We start from the raw sequence: 22,532 nt of genomic DNA, 5'->3' as shown, positions 1-22,532 counted from the left end.
TGAGAACCAGTAGGTGGCGCAATTGTTCAAAACTGTTTTCATTCTGATGCCATTACTAAATTCCAGTGACTACTGAGTAATCTTGAAAACCTTTTAATCTTAAACTTTAATGAAGTAAAAACTATTTGAAGGCCTATGTGCATTTTGGCATTTCATAATGCTTACTTTGTCCTTAAACAACAAGGTGAGAAATGAAACATACTAGAAAGCACTGTAGTCATGTAGCAAACTCTTTTATCCAACAAAACAGCAAAACAAAGGGACAACCACTGTGAAGGAGCCTGGGATTAGTTGGTTTGTTAAGAGGAATGTTAGTGATATCCAATGGATCAAACCTACACCCTCTGAGTTATCAGTCCTGATCCTTAAACAACACCCAAAACATATTTAAATGAACATATTTACTTAGAATTCTACTATGGGTTACCATTTGCATAGCAAATGAGCACTACAGGGACACAATGATAATGATGACTCTCTAGTAAGTCAATCAAAGACCATTTTAATACAAATATGTAAGAATATTGCCTCAATAATCTCCTAATTACTGATTATTTATAGTTTGTTAGGTAGTTGTTACGTTTAGGTATTGGGTTAAGGATGTAGAATAAGGTCACGCAGACTAAGGCATTAATATGTGCTTTATAAGTACTAATAAACAACCAATATCCTAGTAATAAGCATGTTAATAAGTAACTTAGTGAGTATTTGACCCTAAACTAAAGTGTTACCACATGTAGAAGAGCAGAAGAGTAATCAGGCTGTGAGTCAGGTGTGGTTTGGTTGTCTTTAGTATCCTAGCAGCAAACACTAACAGGAAACACGAGACTCCGGTTGTAGATGGACATCTGAGTAAGTATCAGGTGTTCATTTGAGACACACACACACACACACACACACACTCAGATCAGATGTGAGTCTACATCCAGCACTAGGACCCAGAATCATCCCTGTTCCTGCTTCCTCTCCTCGATCACTCACTCCTCTCCTCCCTACCTGAACTACTCACTCCAGGATGGAGCAGAGAGATGTCGCAGAGACCAGAAGCACACGCAGAACCAGGTCAGAGACCAGACATATCCAGACAGAACAAAGTCTTACGTCATTTTCTTTCTGTATATAGAGTATTGTTGTAGGATTCACATTCTGCAAATGGACAACACCATCAGAAGACAAAATAATCCTGAATAAGTCATCAACTATGTAAAAACCACAACCTTTTACATGGTACCCTACACAGAACCAAATTCTACAGGATTCAAGCTACTGCTGGATTTTATCCCAACTATTGGACCTAACCGAATTCTACACAGGGACTGAACAAGAAGTCACTTTTAAGTGTTTAGGAACAGTCAGCAGGTGTAAAGTTGTAGTCGTAGAAGTTCACTGAGCGAGACTCAGATTCTCTGGACTGTATATGTGTACCTCTACATTCAGCCATGGGAAACGCAGCTGGTAGTCTGGAAATGACCCCCGCGCGGGACACCAAACGGCCCCTCAGCACCTACGGGCAGAAACAGCCCCCGGCCCCGAAACTGCCCCCGCCACCTGAGGACGAGTTAGAGGAGAGGTTCAGCACTGTGTTGGTACGTACAGAACTAAATATCCCATTATGCAGAAGGCTTAAAACACACTAACAGTGAGTTTCAGCCCTAATATATCATTTTATTTTTGTAAAATTATTTGTTGATTGAATATAGAAAAACAGCATGTCGAAGGGTATGTGTGGTTGTGGGCTGAGATGTGCCACTGCATTTACCATAAATATGTTTGATATTCATGGTGAAACTGATGTGCATCTCTGTGAATTGTTATGAATGATTGAAACTGCATAGCCTGTCCAAATAGTTGTACCACGTTGTCGACTGTGTTGGAATGTTATGCGGAAATGTCATTGCATTCATGTTTGTGAAATATGTAAGATCTCTCAGAGTATGAGTGTTATGCAGAAGTGATACTATGACTGTGAAAATGCTGTTTTTTTTTTTTTTTACTTTGATCTGCTACTTACTCACCCTTACGTCATTCCAATCTTGAGACTTTCTTTCGACACATTGAGAGTAAATGGTTATCAGGGTCTGTCAAAATCCAAAAAAGAACCAAATGCACCATTAAAGTATTATAAAAGTAGTCTATCAGCACTACATTTCAAGTCTAAAATAGATTTGTGAACAGGAACAGACTGAAATTTAAGTCACTATTTACCTAAATTCTTCTTTGCCAGGTTTTCCTACACTATATGAAAAAAAACTTAAATATTTGTTCTTTACTTAAATATCTTCGTTTTTTTCGCCAACAAAAGAGCAAAAAAGGTCATAGGAGTTTTAATAGACATTTTTGTTTAAAAGTGACTTAATTATATAAATTCACACACCTACCAGAATAAATAATACATTTTTTGAGCACAGCATGATGCTAATATGATGAGGTGCTTGGTTAGAGTTATAGCTTTAAGACCAGGAATGATCAACATAAATTAATCAACGAATACTTGACATAGCCGTTTCTAATCTAAACAGACCCAATCCAACCACTCATGTAAATACCACCTGTGTTTAAAAGGGATATTTAGCCCACCTCTACCTATATACTGTATACTGTAAATTGGTCTGTTGTGTGTTAGGAAAGTCAGCTATAATTTATTCCATGTTAATTAATCTATTCCGCCAATATCCTTGATGCATCTCCTAAATCAGATAAACACTCCACACTCACCCATCATGCAGCAGTGAAAAACAATCTAATCTACGAACAAGTATTAGAGTGCACATGCAGGCTCTCCTTCAAACTCAAACAACTTCATTTTCTCCAGTCACCATCTATAATGCCTACCGAGTAAGAGAGAGTTTGTGATATGCTGTTTGTATAATGGAAATACGATGCAAATAATGCAAGTAGCACCGGCAGCGTGTTCTTGATAAAACACACTGAATTAAAATGGAAATCACTCAAAAACACACACAGTTGGGTAACAAATGTAAATTTTGCAACACAAATCATGAGTACAATAACCTGTAAGCATTTCTAATAAAAGTATTAAATTATGAAACAAAGTCTTGCATAGCAGTGGACATATTCACAACATCGCTTCACAGAAGTCTTGCATAAAAGTGGCCATGTACACATGCAAACTCATGCAAATTTACAGAGAATTCTGCATTATTTTCTTCAAGGCATTTAAAACGCACAAGCTGATGCTTTCAACATCGCCCTGCTCAATTATACAAATGGCCCGTTCAGTTATTGATATTTTGCATGTGGCTCCTTACTGAAAGGACAAACCATCCATCTTCAGCACCAGTCCACTCTTCAGCTGATATAGAAAATATATAACAATGAATCAAAGTCAGTACTGAATGCATTTCAATATACTTATTACTGCAGAAACTGATGAAAACATATTACTGATGGTACACTGTAACATTTGGCCCTCTGGCGGTTAAAAAACATTTGGGGAAAGAACATTGTTATGGTTGTGCTTCGACTGTACGGATGAATATGACCCTTCACAATAGATAATGTTTTACAATAAACTCCGTTAGAGAGCTACATGGCAATTTATCTGTTGAGTAATAAAAACCCCATCTCTGTGTTGCTTTAACAACATTTCAAATCCCTCAGTTCACACTATCTCCGAAAAGGCAAACCAGTGTTGATTCTTGTTTTATTACGAGCTCTGTCACGCTATCTTTTTGCCAGCAGACTCTCCTCTGTTCGGCGCTTGTTTAAAACGGGTGATTTTGCGGAGGTTCGAGATTGATCGGCTACATTTCAACCCTTCTCGCTCGTTGTAACAACTAACCTCTGCCACTCAAACATCAGACACGCGTCAAAGTAGCGGAGGAGTAACATATTCCAGAGCTTACCATAGTGAATCAGGGTAAGACAAAACATGTTTTTGGAAGAAGGATTTGTGTTGTATTGGCTCTTTATTTAAATTTAGCTAATCTTAAACAAAAAGTTACACAGTGTACCTTTAAAATAATAACAGTGTAAAAAAAAACATCAAGCTGAGCTCTTGAGAGATGTGAAATTATTAACTATTACAATATTTGAGGTGATATAATAAAAAGTACCAGATTTGGCTTACAAATATACAAAATACTCAAATGCAAATATTAATTGTATAAATTATTCAGTATCATCTTCTAGTGTATTTCTGCCAAAGGTAAAATATGACTGCTCTGAATGATGACATTATGCATTATGCTCTGCATGTGTATTGCGGTATACGCTGCTTTGCTGCATTGATCTTTGATGCAAAAATTATATGTGTACATATAGAATTTTGTATATTCAAATAGAACCTATCCTATAGGATTTAAAATGAATGGTGTCACACAACATGTGATGAAGTTAGAAAATATTAGCTGACTTTGTCCTGAAAACCATTTGAATGATTTTATTTTTAGAGGAGGACTAAAAAAAATAGAACATGTAAAAAAAGACAAAGAAAGGGCAGACGTTTCACTCAGAAGGGACAGTTGGATGTGTTTTGTCTTTGATTCTATAATTCTCTAGCCTCCTTTCCTCATTTTATGGGCAGAAAAGGTGAACTATAATTATAAAGAGAGAGACAAAAAGGAAAGGCCTGAATTAAAGCATGCAAAGAAATCACTGTGACAGACCCAACGCGACAATTATAAGATTGACAATTATAATCAATGATGCTGTCTTCACTGCAGGCTTTCCAGAGAGGAAGATTGTTTGAGAGTAAGACTGTCTGTGTGTGTGTGTGTGTGTGTGTGTGTGTGTGTGTGTGTGTGTGTGTGTGTGTGTGTGTGTGTGTGTGTGTGTGTGTGTGTGTGTGTGTGTGTGTGTGTGTGTGTGTGTGCGTGCGTGCGTGCGTGCGTGCGTGCGTGCGTGCGTGCCTGCGTGCGTGTGTGTGTGTGTGCATTATTTCTAAAGCATCATTTCTGCAGATTGCTGGTGTTCCTCCCCTTGACCTGTTTTATAAATTAGGACACAGTGCCTTACTAATGTGCCACACATTGCAGAGAGCTGTAATTCAATATGCAAAAAAAAAAAAATGAAATGACAAAGCAAAAGTTAAACATGATGTTTTGGATACAACTTTTACATCATTCAGTTTAAAAGATTAGGACGGGTAAGAAGTCGTCTCCAAGGCTGCATTTATTTGATAAAAAATACAGTAACATACAGTAATAACAGTATAATATTGTGAAATATTTGTACAATTTAAGAGAACTGTTTTCTATTTTAATATATTTTAAAATGTAATTTATTCCTGTGATCAAAGCTGAATTTTCAGCATTATTACTCCAGTCTTCAGTGTCACATGATCCTTCACAAATCATATATAATGATATGATGATTTGCTGCTTGAGAAATATTTCTGATTATTATCAATGAGGAAAACAGTTGTGCTGCCTAATATTTTTGTGGAAACTATAAAAAAAAAAAGTCAGGATTCTTTGATGAATAGAACGTAAAAAACCCCCAGCATTTATTTGAAATAGAAATCTTTTGTTACATAAATGTCTTTACCGTCACTTTTGATCAATTTAATGTGTGCTTGCTAAATAAAAATATTAATTTCTTAACTTTTGATGTTCATCCAATGATCTTACATCTTGTAATTCATGTTGTTTCATCTACTTCTGATTACTTTTATGCAAGAGATGACATCCAATATTCAGAGGTACAAAAGTTTCCTTACACTTTTCACAGTAAACTTGATTTCCTAGGTCTGACGTAGATAGACATATGTTTAGACTGATTAGCATTTTTGCTTTGACATTTACTATAGTTCTTTAGTCTTCGGTCAGTCTTGGGTTCATAAGCGGGTCACAAAAAAAGGCAAAATATTAGTTCATTCATTGAGATCTTTTACAATGTTCCCAAAACAAATGATAACATTCCTGAGCTATCAGCTGAAAGATACTGTCAAGGAACTGGGCAGAAAACAAATACTGTGAATTCCAATCATCTTTACAGCAAACCAGTTTGTTCCTAAAGCAATATAAAGTAATTAAATGCAATCTCACCTGCTGTATGCAGAAGGGAAAACTCCACAAACTGGCCGAAGGGGTTGTGGAAATACATTTACAAAGGGTTTTGATATTCTTATGGAGAAGACATTTCCCCAAATACCCCCAAGTGAATAGCAACACCTGACCAAACCCTCCAGGGGACATCTCAATGAGAAGAGAGATTGACAGATAAAGTAAATAATGATTTAATTAATGGTGTTTGCTAAAGCAAGCATTATTTGTGTTCATAATTAGAGATTTGAACAAACAATTCCTATGTATAAAAGGCATGTAACTCCTCCAAGAACTCGTCTCATTCATGAATGAATGTCATATTACCTGTGGAGAAAATAATACTTCATTCAGCAAGGATGCATAAACTATTTTAAACGTATTCATCAAAGAAAGAAAAAAAGAAAAGAAAACAGTATCGCATTTGCCACAAAAATATTAGGCAGCACAACTGTTTCAAACATTGATGATAATCTGAAATTATTCTGGAGCCGCAAATCAGCATATTAGAATGATTTCTGAAGGATCATGTGACACTGAAGACTGAAGTAATGATGCTGAAAATCACAGGAATAAATTACATTTTAATAAATATTAAAGAAAAATTATTGAAACTTTTGTTTCAATTTTTTTTATTTTTTTATTGTATTTTTGATCAAATAAATGAAGCCTTGGTGAGCAGAAGAGACTTCTTTCAAAAGCATTAAAACATCTTACAGACCTCTAACTTTTAAAACTAAATGGAAAGACCAGAAAACCACCTAATAACTCCTTAGCAACTGCATAGTAACGCCCTAGCATAGCTGTGGTGGGTTTTGCATGGGGAAAACACCATAGCTGCTGGTTCGCAACTTCGCATAGAATGCGTTTTTGCTGTTAAAAACGTGAGACGCGGGTCAGTGGAGCTAAACGAAAAAAGCGCAAGGTCTAGAATGCATTTTTAAAAAGTTGAACTTTGTTTTGAACGCCGCGTTTTTACTAGCCGTGTCATGCGCGAGACGCGCTGCAACAGACGTGAGATCAACAATTAAAAATATGTATGTCTGGCGGATGTTAACATTGAAAAACAATGGAAAAGTAGCGTATTGGAATGGGAAAATGCGTTCTGTGTGAATGGCCCCTTTTTACTCTGCTACCTAAAGCCTTTTCAGTTTCAGGTTTACACCGATGGCGACGAGTCTCACTCGGTATGGCCGTAGTAGATCCGTGCATGTGCGCTGACCATTGGCGTTCACTCTGAGACCTTTTAGACGATTCTCATAATGTTTTAGGATATTCACACGCAGTCTAGATGCACAATGTGTGTGTGTTCGGTGTGTGTGTGTTCGGTATCATGCTCAGATGAGTCATTGAGGTAATTCTGCAGGGACCATAACAGTCTGTCTCTTTCTCTGTGTGTGTGTGTGTGTGTGTGTAAACACTCATGCTGTTCATAAATAATTTAGGAGATCGTCATAGAAACAGGACATTCACACAGCACTAATCTACCGGTTCAAAAAGGGCATTCTTCGAGTCAGCATACTTACATATGATCTGTCTGCTGCTCGTAAACCGTCTCACAAGACGCAACCGCTTACTCATCAGTTTATCAGTGACCATGTGTAAACGACTGTTTTGTGCTATTGGAGCCACAGTAACTCAACATTTACACACAGCAGTTATCTGGGAACATATTATGGCTATGTTGTCTTTGACTGCACACTGCAAATACAACTAAATCTGAAGAAAATGTGACAATATGGTGTTGTGGGTGGTTGGCAAGGTGTTGCTATGCGGATGCCAATGTGATTCAGTGGCAACTAGGTAGTTTTTTTTCATCAGATTCCTCCTTCCATGCAATGTGATGGGTAAATTACATTTTACAATATATTAAAATAGAAAACAGTTCAATTGCAATAATATTTCACAATATTAATGTTTTACTGTATTTAGGATCAAATAAATAAAGCCTTGGTGAGCAGAAGAGGCTTCTTTCAAAATCATAAAAAAATGACTGACCCAAACATTTTAAATGGCAGTATATAATAATACATCAAGAAGTTTTTTTATTGTCTGAAAAACAATACAGTTATTTGCTTAACCAAAGGTGCAGCAATAAACAGTAACAAACCCTTTTTAAGAGTTTACCTCAGTGGAACAGATATAACGGTTCTGGTGAATTAATGTAAAAAAAAAAAAATAGGCTTACCCAAAGGTTTATGTTGTCTCTTCCTCTGTGATTGTAGAATTCCATGAATCTTCCCCCTGATAAAGTGAACCTGCTCTGTCAGTACGACAATGAGAAGAAATGGGAGTTAGTCTGTGACCAGGTGAGTTCAGAGCAAAAACATACTTATTAATTTACCATAAAGCTGATTTGACTACCCTAAACCACATAGCACACCTTTAAAGGGGGTATATAATCAAAAACACAATTATCCTTGCTCTTTTAAAGCAAAAACTTCCTCTCCATTTCACCCAGAGCATTTATAGAAACTAAATTCTAAAATTGGTTCAGAAGATATGGTTTTGATGTCACAAACAAACATCTTGTTTCTGTCTTCAGGAGCGATTTCAGGTGAAGAATCCTCCATCAGTGTACATTCAGCAACTCAAGAGTGTATTAGAGCAGGGAGGAGGCAGAAAGGTACTGATGGATGTGTGTGTGTGTGTGTGTGTGTGTGTGTGTGTGTGTGTGTGTGTGTGTGTGTGTGTGTGTGTGTGTGTGTGTGTGTGTGTGTGTGTGTGTGTGTGTGTGTGTGTGTTTGTGTGTAGAACTCATCCAATTATAATCAAACTGAATATGTAAATAATTTTGATTTCTTTGATTTTACTTTACAAAATTACATGCATGTGATTTGTAGTTTAAAAGGCGAGTCCAAGAATCCACACAAGTTCTGAGAGAGTTGGAGATCTCGTTGCGCACCAATCACATAGGGTAAGAGCCATCACATGACTGCCGAAAAACACGTGTTATTGACAATGCATGTTTCTGGCCTGATACTTTTTTACTACTTAAAGTTCTTTATATGCAGGTTTCCTTTTCCCTGAGAAATCTCTAGGAATGTCTGTGTCAACACTGGATTGTCTTTTGTTTTTTATTTGTGATGTTCTTTGTCTGCTCAGGTGGGCTGAGGAGTTTCTAAATGAAGAAAACAAGGGTTTAGAAGTGCTAGTTGACTACCTCTCTTTCGCTCAACGTGCAGTCACGTATGTACAGTACACGCACACACACACACACACACACACACACACACACACACACACACACACACACACACACACACACACACACACACACACATACACACACACACAGACAAAAAGACACAAAAGAGGAACCTAAATTCTTAATGTGACGAGGCGTCTGGGAAAAGAATGTGCTCTCTGACCATCCAGTGTCTCAAACTAAACTCTGATGCCAGCTAACACTGCTATTATATTCACAAGACTAGTCTAAGTTACCAAACAACAACTCAACAAAAACACTGTAAGGCAATTAAGACTGTATGCACAAAGTGCACTACCGTTCAAATGTTTGGCATCTGTAAAATGGCATTATTTTAAAAATGTTTTTGAAAGAATTCTCTTCTGCTCACCAAGGCTGCATTTATCGGATCAAAAATTGTCAAATATTTTTATAATTTAAAATAAAAAAATGTATTATATTGTAAAATTTAATTTATTCCTGTGACCAAAGCTGAATTTTCAGCATCATTACTCCAGTCTTCAGTGTCACATGATCCTTCAGAAATCATTCTAATATGCTGATTTGCTGCTCAATTTAATGCATCCTTGCTGAAAAAAGTATTCATTTATTTTAAAAAAATATTTATTGACCCCAAACTTTTGAAAAGTAGAGTAAATTGCAAGCCAACTTTTCAGTTCATTAGATCAGCTGTATTAACAAAAAGTTAATACAACAGTTATTGTTTGAGTGGATACCACAAACTAATATACAGAAGTGAACTTAAAAATGAACATGCATTCATAAGACAGACTGTATTTTTACAGATATGACATGGACAGCTCCGATAATGGAAGCTTTGAGGAGAAGTCTATGGAAGATCTGACCATGAGCACGACAAACTCTCCCAGCCACAATTCCCCACGCTCAGGACGGTCCTTCGCTGCAAGGTCAGTCATACATGCTGATCAAAAATCTACATAAAGAAACCCATTCACACAAAACAACATGGACACGTGCTATTGAGTGTCATTTTGAGATCATAGCATGCATTCAGACACCAACACACACCCGTCCAATCGCTTCTATCAGAATCAGCTGCATTCCTGATACAGAAAGTGTGTGTTTGTGTGCATCTGTGCGTCACATATCTCAAAAGGTTTTACTTTTAATGATTTTGAGATTACACAATAATATAATTCTGCTTTGAATCAATGTGTTTCTGTATAAAACTGGTTTAACATGATCTATGTTCTCCTCAGGAAAGCTCTGAGATACTCGCGTCTGCTCAGCCAGAAGAACCACCTACATCTCTGCATCATGTGCCTTCGCACCATCATGAACTACCAGGTACTTCTCACTCTCGTCTCGCCTCGTCTCATCTCTTCTCTTGACTAATGCGTCTGTGTGTGTGTGTTAGTTAGGGTTTAATCAGGTGATGGCTCATCCCAGCTGTGTCAATGAAATCACTCTCAGTCTCAACAACAAGAGTGCCAGGTGAGAGGACAGTGTGTTTTGGTTTTGAATGTTTTTGTTTCTACACTACTGTCCTTACATATATGTGTGTGTGTGTGTGTGTGTGTGTGTGTGTGTGTGTGTGTGTGTGTGTGTGTGTGTGTGTGTGTGTGTGTGTGTGTGTGTGTGTGTGTGTGTGTGTGTGTGTGTGTGTGTGTGTGTTTAGGACTAAAGCACTGGTTCTGGAGCTCCTTGCTGCTGTGTGTCTGGTTCGAGGAGGTCATGAAATGATTATTGCAGCCTTTAATAATTTCAAAGAGGTAAGAAAAGAAAACCTTTCTTTCTCTGTTCATCCGTCTCACTCTTCTTATCATCACCTCCTCCATCGTGTCTCCTTGGTCTTATTGCGCACAATTCAACATTCTTAAAATAAATAAATAAATAAAAATTCAAACAAATATACCAAAACATAATATAATCAAAAAGAAAAAGAATATTATACATTTATTTTAAAAATGTCTATAAAGTATAAACAAACATAATATACCAAAATAAAATATAATTACATATATTAATAAAAAGAAAAAAAGTAAAAATACATAAATATATATTATGTTATCAAATATTTATTATAAAAATACTACAAAGTAAAAAGTTGATTGTAATAAAATAATAAATCACATGTAATGTAATAAAATATAAATCACACGTACCAAAACATAATATCACATACCAAAGCATAAGTCAAATAATAATTAAAAGAAAATTATAACAAGATTAAAAAGATAAACTATTATAATAATTAATATGTATTATAAAAATAACAAAAAGAAAAAGTTTGAATTAATAATATATAATATACAAAAACATAATATAATCAAATATAATTAATCAAAAATACTTTTTAAAAAAAGAAAAGGAAAAAAAAACCTGACCCAGTCTCTTAAGTTATTCACAGACACTTGATGAGATTAAGATACAAGTGTCTGCTGTTGAACTGGAGTAAGCTGAACTGTAAGCTATGGTATCAGCTGTTACACCCTATCTGAGATCGATAGACATGACAAAACTAGAAGACGCTCGTGTGTACAGGAGATATGAACATCCCGCAACCTCACACACTCACACGGACGGCAGTTTTGTCTCAAAGACATTTGTGTGGGTGATGATTCAGATGCCTATCTCTGACACCAGAAATTATTATGCAAATTAGAGCTAAAGCCAGAACAACTATTGGTTATACTTGCTTGGGGCTTTCCCACCCATACTACTTCTTTATGTCTGTGAAAACATATTTGCATAAAAATGTAAGACAGTCTTTCTGTAGTGAGAGCTACAAGATAGTAAGTAATAAGATAGAGAAGTTGGATGGAGGATTAAACCTAACCTGTCAGATGATAAACTATCCTTATGAAAAGTGTGTAACCAAGATATTATACCATACACACATTTTCAAAAAATGTCAAAGTCGGTTCTTTTGAACCCTTTTACTTTTATTCAGTTGCATTATTACTTTATGCTCAAGTATTTCCTAGCAGACAATTGAATCAAAAGCAAAATACAGTAAACTCATGTACAGTTAACAATCCCCTCTGAGACAAATGTGTGTGTGTGTGTGTGTGTGTGTGTGTGTGTGTGTGTGTGTGTGTGTGTGTGTGTGTGTGTGTGTGTGTGTGTGTGTGTGTGTGTGTGTGTGTGTGTGTGTGTGTAGGTGTCTGGAGAGAAAAACAGATTCGAAAAACTAATGGAATATTTCAGAAATGAAGACAGCAACATTGATTTCATGGTGAGGACACAAATTATTATTTGTGTGACGTTTTTCTCTATTAATTTTCCTATTTAATAAGATTCTTACACTAACTAAGGTATTTAGTTCAACATCTCTGTATATACCACATTAATATAATGTACTGTATATGGTCCATTTGATCATTGACTAATTTTATCAGTGATTCTTGATATAACTTTTCCAATTTAGGACTAGCATCAAGTTTGTATTTTAGTCCACTTGGTAACACTTTACAATAAGGTCTCATTTGTTAATAAGAATAAGGTCAACATATTTTACAGCACTTACTAACCTTTGTTAATGTCAGTGAATAAAAATTTTTCATGTTAGTTTACAGTGCATTAACTAATGTAAACGGATACAACTTTTGACCTTACAAAAGTGTTGGTAAATGTTTAGATGAACATTAACTAAAAGTAATACATGCTAAATACTGTTCACTGTTAGTTTATGTTAACTAATTTTAAGCAATGAAACCTTATTGTAAAGTGTTACCCATTTTCTATTTGTATTTCAAATTCCCAATACTAATATCAGAGTGCATACGGTACACAACATACATAATGCATTGGGTTTCTAGACATAGATTAAGGTTTTTCCTGTTCTACCAGACCTTTTAATGTAGGATCATCAGTGTGTGGAAACTGATCAACATATATATGTTTTCTTTTTTTCCTTTAGGTGGCTTGTATGCAGTTTATCAACATTATAGTGCACTCAGTGGAGGACATGAACTTCAGAGTGTATTTACAGTATGAGTTTACACAACTGGGAATAGACGGTTATCTAGAGGTGAGCAACTAACATACACTACCGTTTAAAAGCTTAGGACGACTGTCTTTTATTCAACACGGATGCATTCAATTGATCAAAAGTGACACTAAAGGCATTTATAGTGTTACATATAATGTGTGTGTGTGTGTGTGTGTGTGTGTGTCTGTGTGTGTAGAAGTTAAACATCACTGAGAGTGAGAGGCTGCAGATGCAGATTCAAGCGTACCTGGATAATGTGTTTGATGTTGGAGCGATCCTAGAAGACGCCGAGGCCAAAAATACAATAATGGAACATCTAGAGGAGCAACAAGAACAAAACACACAGGTACACACACACAAAATGACTTGAACCTCTACTGATATAAATCTGTTTGATAGTCAAATACACATATATCTGCTTTTTGAGTCAATAATAACAAAAAAAAACAGTAGACTAAAACAAAAAAAAAGGGATAACCCACAGCTAGCTTTTATTGAACCATTAAAACAATGTATTGCTTTCCTGTAGCTCAAACAGTAGAGCGTTGGCGCTTGCAACGCCAAGGTCATGGGTTCAGTTCCCGGAAAGCAAGAACTGATAAGAATTTAAAACGTGTACCTTGAAATGCAATGTAAGTCACTTTGGATAAAAGCATCTGCCAAGTGCATAAGTATAAATGTAAATGTAATGGTAATTTGCCAGCATTGACAACTTGAAGCTATTATTGAAGTTTGCAGTGCAATATTTGACCGGAATGGTAAAATTGGCGGTTATTTTTTACAGTTACGGCTCGTTAGATCTAGCATTCTGCCCGCTTTGAATCAAACACTGAGATAAATGAGATGAATTCATTATAGAGAGAGAGAGAGAGAGTACAAAGCTAAGTACAATGTATAAATATACTAAGTATGGTTATTTATCATAAATTGCAAGAATACAACATTTTGTTGTGTATGTTAGCTTAATACTAGACTGCAGCAGTGTGAGAGTGAAGCCAAGGAGAAGACGTCTGAACTCGAGAAACAACTCATAGAGAGTATGAAAGAGGTGGAGCTTCTGAAGGTAACACACTATACTAATATACACACAAACACTCACTTTTACTCGTGTTTCCAGCCTGTGTAGCTTTGGTGTGTGTTTTCAGGGCAGTCTGGAGGAGGTGCACGCTCAGGTCTCTCAGCTGCAGCAGAAGGAGAAAGAGAGAGAGACACAGAGTGAGAAGGAGCAGGAGAGAGAGAGAGACAGACAGCAGTCTCAGCTGGAGGAGAAGCTTCAGGTTCTAGTGGATCGAGGTCTGATCCGCATGGAGAAATCCCAATCCGGCTCTCTGGATTTACACGTTATACCTGTCGCTAACACAACAGGTGAAGATCAAATAAGCACACAACCAGTGCTGTAATTATATTATCACTTATTCTAATTACATTCTATTATATTCAATTTGAATTATAGTTTTATCTTATTTATTAATGTATTATAATTTTATTATAATAACAGATTAAAATCTGATAATTATACAAAATTTATACATATATATATTTCAGAGTGTAATCTGTTGAAGTTTGGTTTATGATTCCAAATAGTTTTTTTTGGCGATTCTAACATAGGAAAAATCTAGCGTAACCAGTGAACTAAATTCATAAATAATATAATATAACATAACATAATATAATATAATGTTTAATGCAAATAATGAATGCAAAGATAAGCACTGCTACATATTGTAACATTTGCATTTAAACATATCTCTTGTAATCCCAAGATAAGAGTACAACAGAAATGAAGGCCTCTCCTGTGATGCAATCTCCACCCCCTCCTCCTGCCCCCGCCCCTCCCCCACCTCCTCCCCCGCCCCTTATGAGTGAAGCCCCGCCCCCTTCACCATCACCTGGAACCGTAAAGACAGGTGGGAGAAATGATGACAGTCACGTATAGTACAAAAATGATGAGATCCGAAATGATTTTCAATGAAAGTGGAGCTGTGCAAAACACTGAAAGACTATGTATTTGTTCCCCTTTGTGTGTGTGTGTGTGTGTGTGTGTGTGTGTGTGTGTGTGTGTGTGTGTGTGTGTGTGTGTGTGTGTGTGTGTGTGTGCGTACGTAAGGTGTAAAAGGTAAGAAGCCAATCAAGACAAAGTATCGTATGCCACTGCTTAACTGGCAGGCTCTCCAGGAGGAACAGGTGGCTGGCACCGTCTTCACAGAGCTAGATGATGAAAGTGTGCTTGGGGTCAGTTCAGTGTGTGTTTTAACTCGGCTCACAGAAATGCTAAAAAATAGGGCCACCTGAAAATAGAGTTGTAAGAAACTTTGCTGCTTGTTGCTTCTTTCTTCTTAAAGTACAGTATATATATTTTTATTATTTATAAAATATTTGACTGTAAAAATGTTTTTTTTACATTTGAGTAATACTTTTTAAAATAATTTTATATATTATATATATATATTTTTAAATTATTGTAATTAAAAAAAATGTTTTTGGAGTAATCCTTCCCGATTTGTATGCTGTTTCTAACTTGGCTCATAGAAATGCATGAAAAAGGGCCACATTGAAAATAGAATTGTAAGAATTTGCAGGTTTTTGAAATATGTTTTAATTAGTCATATATATATATAGTATATATATAATTGTTTTAATATTTATTAATTTAATTTTAATATAAAATAAGTGTGTGTGTGTGTTTCTAACTGGGCTCATAGAAATGCATGAAAGAGGAACACCTGGAAATAGAGATGCTAAAATATTTGCTGCTTGCTGCTTTTTTAAAATTATTTAAAATATAGATTTTATTTAAATAAATAATAAATAAATAATTTTATTTCAATATTTTATTATGAAATATATTTAAAAAATGATACGATTTAGTTTTTAATGTTAAATTTCATTTTATTTGTTTATTTTTTTCTTGAAATATATTTTTAATTATTATAATTAGTGAAAGTGAAACATAATTCTTCAATTTTATTTCAATAAAAAATGCAGCATGTTTTAGGAGTAGCTACTCATAAGCCGTTTTATGTCAACATTTATCATCGATGTCACTCACCACCATGTCTTTGTCCTCTTCCTGTCTCTAAAGGAGTTGAATATGGACGTCTTCGAGGAGTTGTTTAAAACTAAAGCTCAGTCTGCTCCTGTGAATGTCGGCACTATGAAGGTGAAAGTGGCTCATAAAGCATCTAGTAAAATCTCACTACTGGAGCCCAACAGGGCCAAAAACCTTGCCATCACACTGCGCAAAGGAGGCATGAGCACCGCTCAGATCTGCTCTGCAATCCAAACGTACGTTCAACACCCACAGTCACTTACACACACTGTCAAAAATGATATCATCAATAAGTTATGACAACATACATTTTTACATTGCTTTAACACATCAAAATAAGTTAAGCAATTTTCAACTTTTAAAAAAAGTTATACCAGATTCAACAAATTTTTTAAATCAGTTTAATGTAATTTAAATTGAAATGACTTAAATATCCAAGTTGATTGTCCTTAAAAAATCAAAGGCCGCAACTTTTCTTTTCTTTTTTACAGTGTAATGATATGTTTCTTTTCTTTCACGTCACACAAACCAAACTAATCCTGCTCCTTTCTCTGTGTGTACAGGTATAATCTTGATTTGCTAAACTCAGATTTTCTGGAGCTGCTGGAGCGTTTCATCCCGTCTGATTATGAGCTGAAGTTGATTGATAATTTCGAGCGTGAAGGACGCCCCCTGCTGGAGCTCTCAGAGGAGGACAGATTCATTGTGGCCTTCAGCAAGATCCCACGGCTGTCACAGAGAATCAGCACGCTGACATTCATGGGAAACTTTAGCGATAGCATCCTGCTATTAAAACCTGTGAGTATATATGCAATATACACTGAATTTTTTTTTTCTTTTTTCGCAGTTGTAGAAAGATTAGTGGAGTACGTTTTACAAGAAAATACTATTTCAGTCTTTCTACTTGAAAATGTCATTTAATTCAATGTTACATGCTAATTCTTTGTAACTTGTTGGCAATTGTTAATACATCAATTTTTTTTCAGTGTACTTTAAGTCAACATAAAATCTAAATCTATTTGCTTTCTTTACGTTTACCTTATTTTGTAGCAATTAAATGCCATCATCGCTGCTTCCATGTCTATCAAATCCTCCACCAAAATGAAGAAGATTCTAGAGGTAAAGAGAATCAACTGTCATGTGAGATTATTTCAAATAATATCAGTAGTGAAAAGAAAACTGATCGTTCTCCGTTTTCTAGATCATTCTTGCATTTGGGAATTACATGAACAGTGAGAAGAGAGGATCAGCATATGGATTTCGACTTCAAAGTCTGGATTTGGTGAGAAAACGTCAATAGCTGGCCATTTTGAGATTATTGGCATAGAAAGCAGATTAAAAGCTTTAGTTTATTAGTGTCACTTCCAAAAAAATTTCCAATAGATAATTCACATATTGAGCTTTCATATAGTTTTAGTTTATTTAGATTATTTTTTGTCAGGGTAAAATATAAATACCTCATTTACTATTAATTGTATTTTTTGGATATATAAGTGATTATTCAATTGAAATAAATAGCAAATTTTATTTACAAGTACACTGAAAATAAAGGATATGACTGAAACTAGGCTATTTACATTACATTCTTGCACTCAAGGTATATATTTGATCAGTTCATGCCAAGTGGGCACGTTTATTAATTTATCACACATTTCTCACATTTTTACTTTCAGCTTCTGGACATGAAATCCACAGATAGAAAACAGACACTCCTGCATTTCATCGTCAGCATCATACGAGAAAAATACCCTCAGCTGCACAACTTTCACACTGAACTACACTTTCTGGACAAAGCTGCGCTGGGTGAGTGTTCACACACTCCAGTCCAGCTCTAAGTGTGAATGTTTTGCAGGACATGATGTAGACTACTGTAGCGACTGTCCTCAAATTACTTTAACCACTTTTTGAAGGGGATGCTGGGGATTAAACAAAATCTGAATGTCCAAAATTTCAAGACTTTATAGACCAAATGATATACAATAAATTAAATAAAGGAATACACCAAGTACATTTTTTTAAAATATTTTCGAAAGAAACCTCTCATACTCACTAAGCACAAATTTTTTTAAGCAAAAATACAGTTAAACAATAATATTGGGAAATATGGTTACAATTAAAAATAAAAATGTTCTATTTGAATATATTTTAAAATGTAATTTATTCCTGTGATCAAAGCTGAATTTTCAACATCATTACTCCCGTCTTCAGTGTCACATGATCCTTCAGAAATCATTCTAATGTGATGATTTGCTTCAGAAATACACATCACATCACAGGATGTTTCAAAAACATGAGAAAATCTTATTTATTCCAAACGTTTGACATATAGGGCTGACATGTATTTTAATGCATCTTTCTCTCAGTCTCTCTGGACAGCATCCTTGCAGATGTGCGATCTCTGGAGAAGGGAATGGAGGTGATCCGTAAGGAGTTCCACCAACAGAAAGACAGCACTGTCCTCACAAACTTCATATCCAATAATGGCAGTCTGCTGGACACTATTGTTAAAGACAGCAAAACTGCACAGGTGGAGATGAATTCAGTCCTATGCTACATAGAAATCATATTGAATTTGAAATCAGAAGACACAGTAATGAATAATTGCTTGATCAGCTCTGTTTGTCTCTCTACAGGAGATGTATCACTCAGTGGTGGAGTATTTTGGAGAGAATCCCAAATCTACACCTCCTTCTGTGTTCTTCCCTGTTTTTGCCAGGTTCATTAAAGCATATAAGGTGATGAAATGATTACAGAGTGCTACTATCATATCAGCATATATCATACTAGTTATGAGAGAATAAAACCACGAAGATACACTGAAAAATGTTTGGTGTCGGATTGAACTATTTTCAATTATTTTCTTGTAATTTTCACAAATAATTACAAAGAAATGCCAAGTACACAATGAATTAAACATCAAATTTTGAAGTAGCAAGACTGAAATAGTATTTTCTTCTAAAAAGTATTCCAATAATTGTTTTATTTACAACTTTTTAAAAATATAACAGATCCTAATGATGACGGTAGATGAAGAAGAGAAGTGGTCCCAGCACCGAGCCCTGAGGCACCCCAGTAGCTAGATATTGCAACTTAGACACCTCGCCCTTACATAAAATAGGGGTTATTATGACTACATAAAGTAGTCATTAAACAGTATTTGATACAGACTCCCTTTTCAAGTGCTGTTTGCATTTGAAGTGTTAGCTGAATTTATTACCTTAGTACTTTTTGGACCATTGATTCATTCAATATCGCATTACCTCACCATTTTTCTTTAATAAGTATAAATAAAAATGGATAAAGACTCATTATAAACTCCTCTTCTGTAGAGCATGGGGTTGTAGCACAATATTAGCCAGTGTTGTTATTGTTGTCCTCCAGCATGTTGATTTACTGATGAATCTTTCTTTCTCTTTAGCTGGCCGAACAGGAGAACGAACAACGGAAGAAATTCTCGGTGAATGATGACAGTGTATATTTATCCATCTCTGACCCTTCCATCACATCAGTGAGTAATAAGGTAATGCGTGATAGACAGAGACCGAAATACTTGAGAACAGGTGGTGATATATAAAGAGATCTTACCAATCTGTTGATGTCCACAGATGCCAGCGCTTCCACGATTGTCACAGGTGGATCTGATCGCAGAGCTGAAGCGCCGGCAGATGACACCGCTCGTGCGAGAGGGCAAAGACGGAGCCATCGAGGACATCATCACAGGTCAGTCTGGGGTCAGGGTTCAAAAGTCACCTTGCTGTGGGTGGATAAAACCCCTGCTCTAACTTTGAATATTACAATAAGAATGAGTGATTTTAACATGGTTTGTGGTTTTATTATAAATGGCTCAAATAAAATCTGACACATACTGTACCTTTACACCAGGTTCGTGTGCTAGTAGGGGGTCCCAGAAAAGTTCAGGGAAAAATAAATGATTTAAAACAATAATATAAAATCCCAATTTACTAAATTTGAAATTCTGCTGTTTCATTCTGCTTTCTAAAGAATGGTCAATTGCTACAAAGAATGATCTATTGACAGCCATAATTTTATTCACAGTAATGGTTATTTATTGAAAAGTATATTTTGTATTTACATGTATATTTAAATTTTTTACAGGATAAATGTTTCTTTATTCAAATGCATTTTTTTACAATATAGATTTATACAAACTTATTGAAAAATATGTACATTTGTATAAAGAATTATTTATACTATAAGAATTTAAAATATTATTAATGTAAATATAATTATGTATATATTTAGAGTTTATAATATAGTATTATACACTATAAAATATTGAAATATATTTATATAATATAGATTGGTAAAAACTAACATATATTATAAAAATGTAAATATATTTACTATAAATACTGTATGTTTAAACATTTATATAATATACATGTGTATAAATACTCCTACATACAGTACTATACAAATATAATATTAAATATAATATTTATAATGTATAACTATAATGAAATATATTCATTTTAATACATTTCTATAAAAAAAAATTATAAATGTAAAATTAGATGTTTATAGTTTATATACATTTGAAAAGACCCATGTATACTATAAAAATGTAAATATACTTCTTGAATATACTTAAGAATTTTAAATATTATTAATGTAAATATAATTATGTATATATTTAGAGTTTATAATATAGAATTATAAACTATAAAATATTGAAAGACATTTATATAATATCATGATTCAAGATACAAGATTCAGAAATGTAAATATAGCCTAATATTTTTAAATAATTATTTTAATATATACATTTGTATAAACACTCATTTATACTATAAAAATTGTAAATATAAATATATTTATAAACCATAAATATATTGACATTTATTTCAGCACACAGAGCGTTTGTTCTTCGTTCCTCATAGTGTCTTGGGATTCTTTGCCTAGTCTAATTCTCTCTTCACTCGTCATTTTGTCAGTTATTTCTGTCACTCTATTTTTCTGCTTTTGATATTCAGAGTATATTGTGTATTTAGTTCAATTTGTCTTATTTCTGGCTTCCTCTAACATCTGCGTGTTCTGTCTGGTTCCCAGCTCTGCAGGCGGTGCCGTTTACGGCCCGTTCTGGGAAGCGTTCCTCTCGTCTGCTCTGCGATGGGACTTCTTTATAACGTCTCTTGCTTTCTCTCTTCTGTCTCTGAAGGTATCGCTCCTCATCTAGACACTGCTATCCATGTCAGCTTTGCTCTTCTGTAACACTGAACTTCCTGAAAGTGCCTCCCTCAGCTGCGCCTTGTAGATCTGATGTTTCCCTTTCTTTCAAAAAGAAGATCTTCATCAGGGGAGGATTCTGTTATGACTGTGTATTTGCATTCGTGTGTGTATGTGTGCAGATTTGAGGAACCAGCCGTATATCAGAGCAGACGGAGGCAGGCGAAGCGCCAAATGGAAACCGGCTCAGCAGCTTCTCGTGTCGTCAGACATCTCTCTGTGAAACACACGCAGCTCGAAGGATTCCCAGAGGAACGGACACAACTAATGAAGCCAAAAACAGTTTACATGAAATATTTAAACAGCTACATCAAGCTCTAAATTAAGTTACTATTTATTTGAAATTCAGCAAACACAAGAAACCTGTCAAGAGCATGTGCTTTTATATTTCATACTTAGCCGAAAATTAAAAGAAAAAAATAAGAAATTATTTATTTGAATAATATAATTGAAAGAATTTGACTTATAACTTAATTCCTTATAAGTTTGATTTTGACTTAGGGGTGAAATATGGCAAATTCTTGAAAGGTTTTTTAAAATTAACCCTTGAACAACTGGGTTTCCAGCTAAATTTAGACACTTTATATCCATATTTACATGATCTATTCTTGAAATGCTTACTGTATGCTTACACCAACTTCTGAAAACTAGTTTAGTCTAGTATGTGTATATATATTTTTTTCATACGAATCAGTCTTTTCTTTCTACATACAGTATGTATTACATAATAAAGATTTTATACTAGAAAACTGTCAGTTTACATATAAAAAGAACAGCATTTCTGGATAACAATTAGCGCACAAGTCTGTAGTAGAAGATATTCACTTTAATAGTCACAAAAACAGCACGAGAACATTCAAAACCAACAGTCTCTTGTACATACAGAACCAGACGAGGTTTTTTCAACATTAAAACAACTTTTGCATTATAACATTTCCATATAGATATATTTCTATTGGTCAACATTGCATTCACACTTTGTTATTGTTTTATCACAAGTAGTTGTCGATAGATTTATATACATTCTATATGTTGCATTAATGAAAAATGGGAGTTACTTTTTTTAGA

The 22,532-nt window shown here is 34.9% G+C and overlaps 1 protein-coding gene and 1 long non-coding RNA gene across 3 annotated transcripts; one reads left to right on the top strand and one right to left on the bottom strand.

Moving 5' to 3' along the window:
* Window positions 1–1,003: 1,003 nt before the first annotated feature.
* On the top strand, window positions 1,004–22,213 carry fmnl1b (formin-like 1b). 2 transcript variants are annotated; one of them, XM_077245294.1, is made up of 27 exons: window positions 1,004–1,586; window positions 8,231–8,314; window positions 8,551–8,631; window positions 8,849–8,922; window positions 9,111–9,194; window positions 9,999–10,121; window positions 10,434–10,521; window positions 10,592–10,668; window positions 10,853–10,946; window positions 12,338–12,412; window positions 13,097–13,207; window positions 13,365–13,514; window positions 14,130–14,231; window positions 14,314–14,533; window positions 14,932–15,075; window positions 15,276–15,400; window positions 16,251–16,453; window positions 16,781–17,015; window positions 17,268–17,336; window positions 17,419–17,499; window positions 17,891–18,020; window positions 18,581–18,744; window positions 18,851–18,952; window positions 19,636–19,737; window positions 19,823–19,937; window positions 21,288–21,396; window positions 21,587–22,213. In XM_077245294.1, exons 1-26 carry the CDS (start codon window positions 1,440–1,442, stop codon window positions 21,362–21,364), a joined length of 3,057 nt encoding a protein of 1,018 aa, XP_077101409.1. In that variant the 5' UTR covers window positions 1,004–1,439; the 3' UTR covers window positions 21,365–21,396; window positions 21,587–22,213. The 2 variants fall into 2 exon arrangements, with proteins under 2 accessions (XP_077101409.1, XP_077101408.1); XM_077245293.1 differs by lacking the exon at window positions 21,288–21,396.
* Window positions 8,194–14,352, bottom strand: LOC143752229 (uncharacterized). The gene is made up of 4 exons (XR_013207354.1): window positions 14,268–14,352; window positions 13,416–13,484; window positions 10,962–11,049; window positions 8,194–8,268 (listed from the first exon to the last, which is right to left on the bottom strand). It is a non-coding gene; the product is annotated as an uncharacterized LOC143752229 (long non-coding RNA).
* Window positions 22,214–22,532: the final 319 nt, after the last annotated feature.

Source organism: Siphateles boraxobius, unplaced genomic scaffold (assembly GCF_051911475.1).
Source record: "Siphateles boraxobius isolate OS27281-9 unplaced genomic scaffold, OSU_SipBor_1 26, whole genome shotgun sequence".
NCBI classification, from domain to species: Eukaryota; Metazoa; Chordata; class Actinopteri; order Cypriniformes; family Leuciscidae; genus Siphateles; species Siphateles boraxobius.
Note: the sequence above shows the minus strand (reverse complement) of the source record. Positions and strands in the feature narration are given on the sequence as shown.

Excerpts from the sequence above, each read along its gene's own strand:
- fmnl1b (XM_077245293.1), top strand. The coding sequence starts at position 1,440 with ATGGGAAACGCAGCTGGTAGTCTGGAAATGACCCCCGCGCGGGACACC. Across the intron at positions 14,232-14,313 it reads AAGAGGTGGAGCTTCTGAAG|GGCAGTCTGGAGGAGGTGCA; the intron begins GTAACACACTAT and ends GTGTGTTTTCAG. Across the intron at positions 18,953-19,635 it reads GGTTCATTAAAGCATATAAG|CTGGCCGAACAGGAGAACGA; the intron begins GTGATGAAATGA and ends CTTTCTCTTTAG.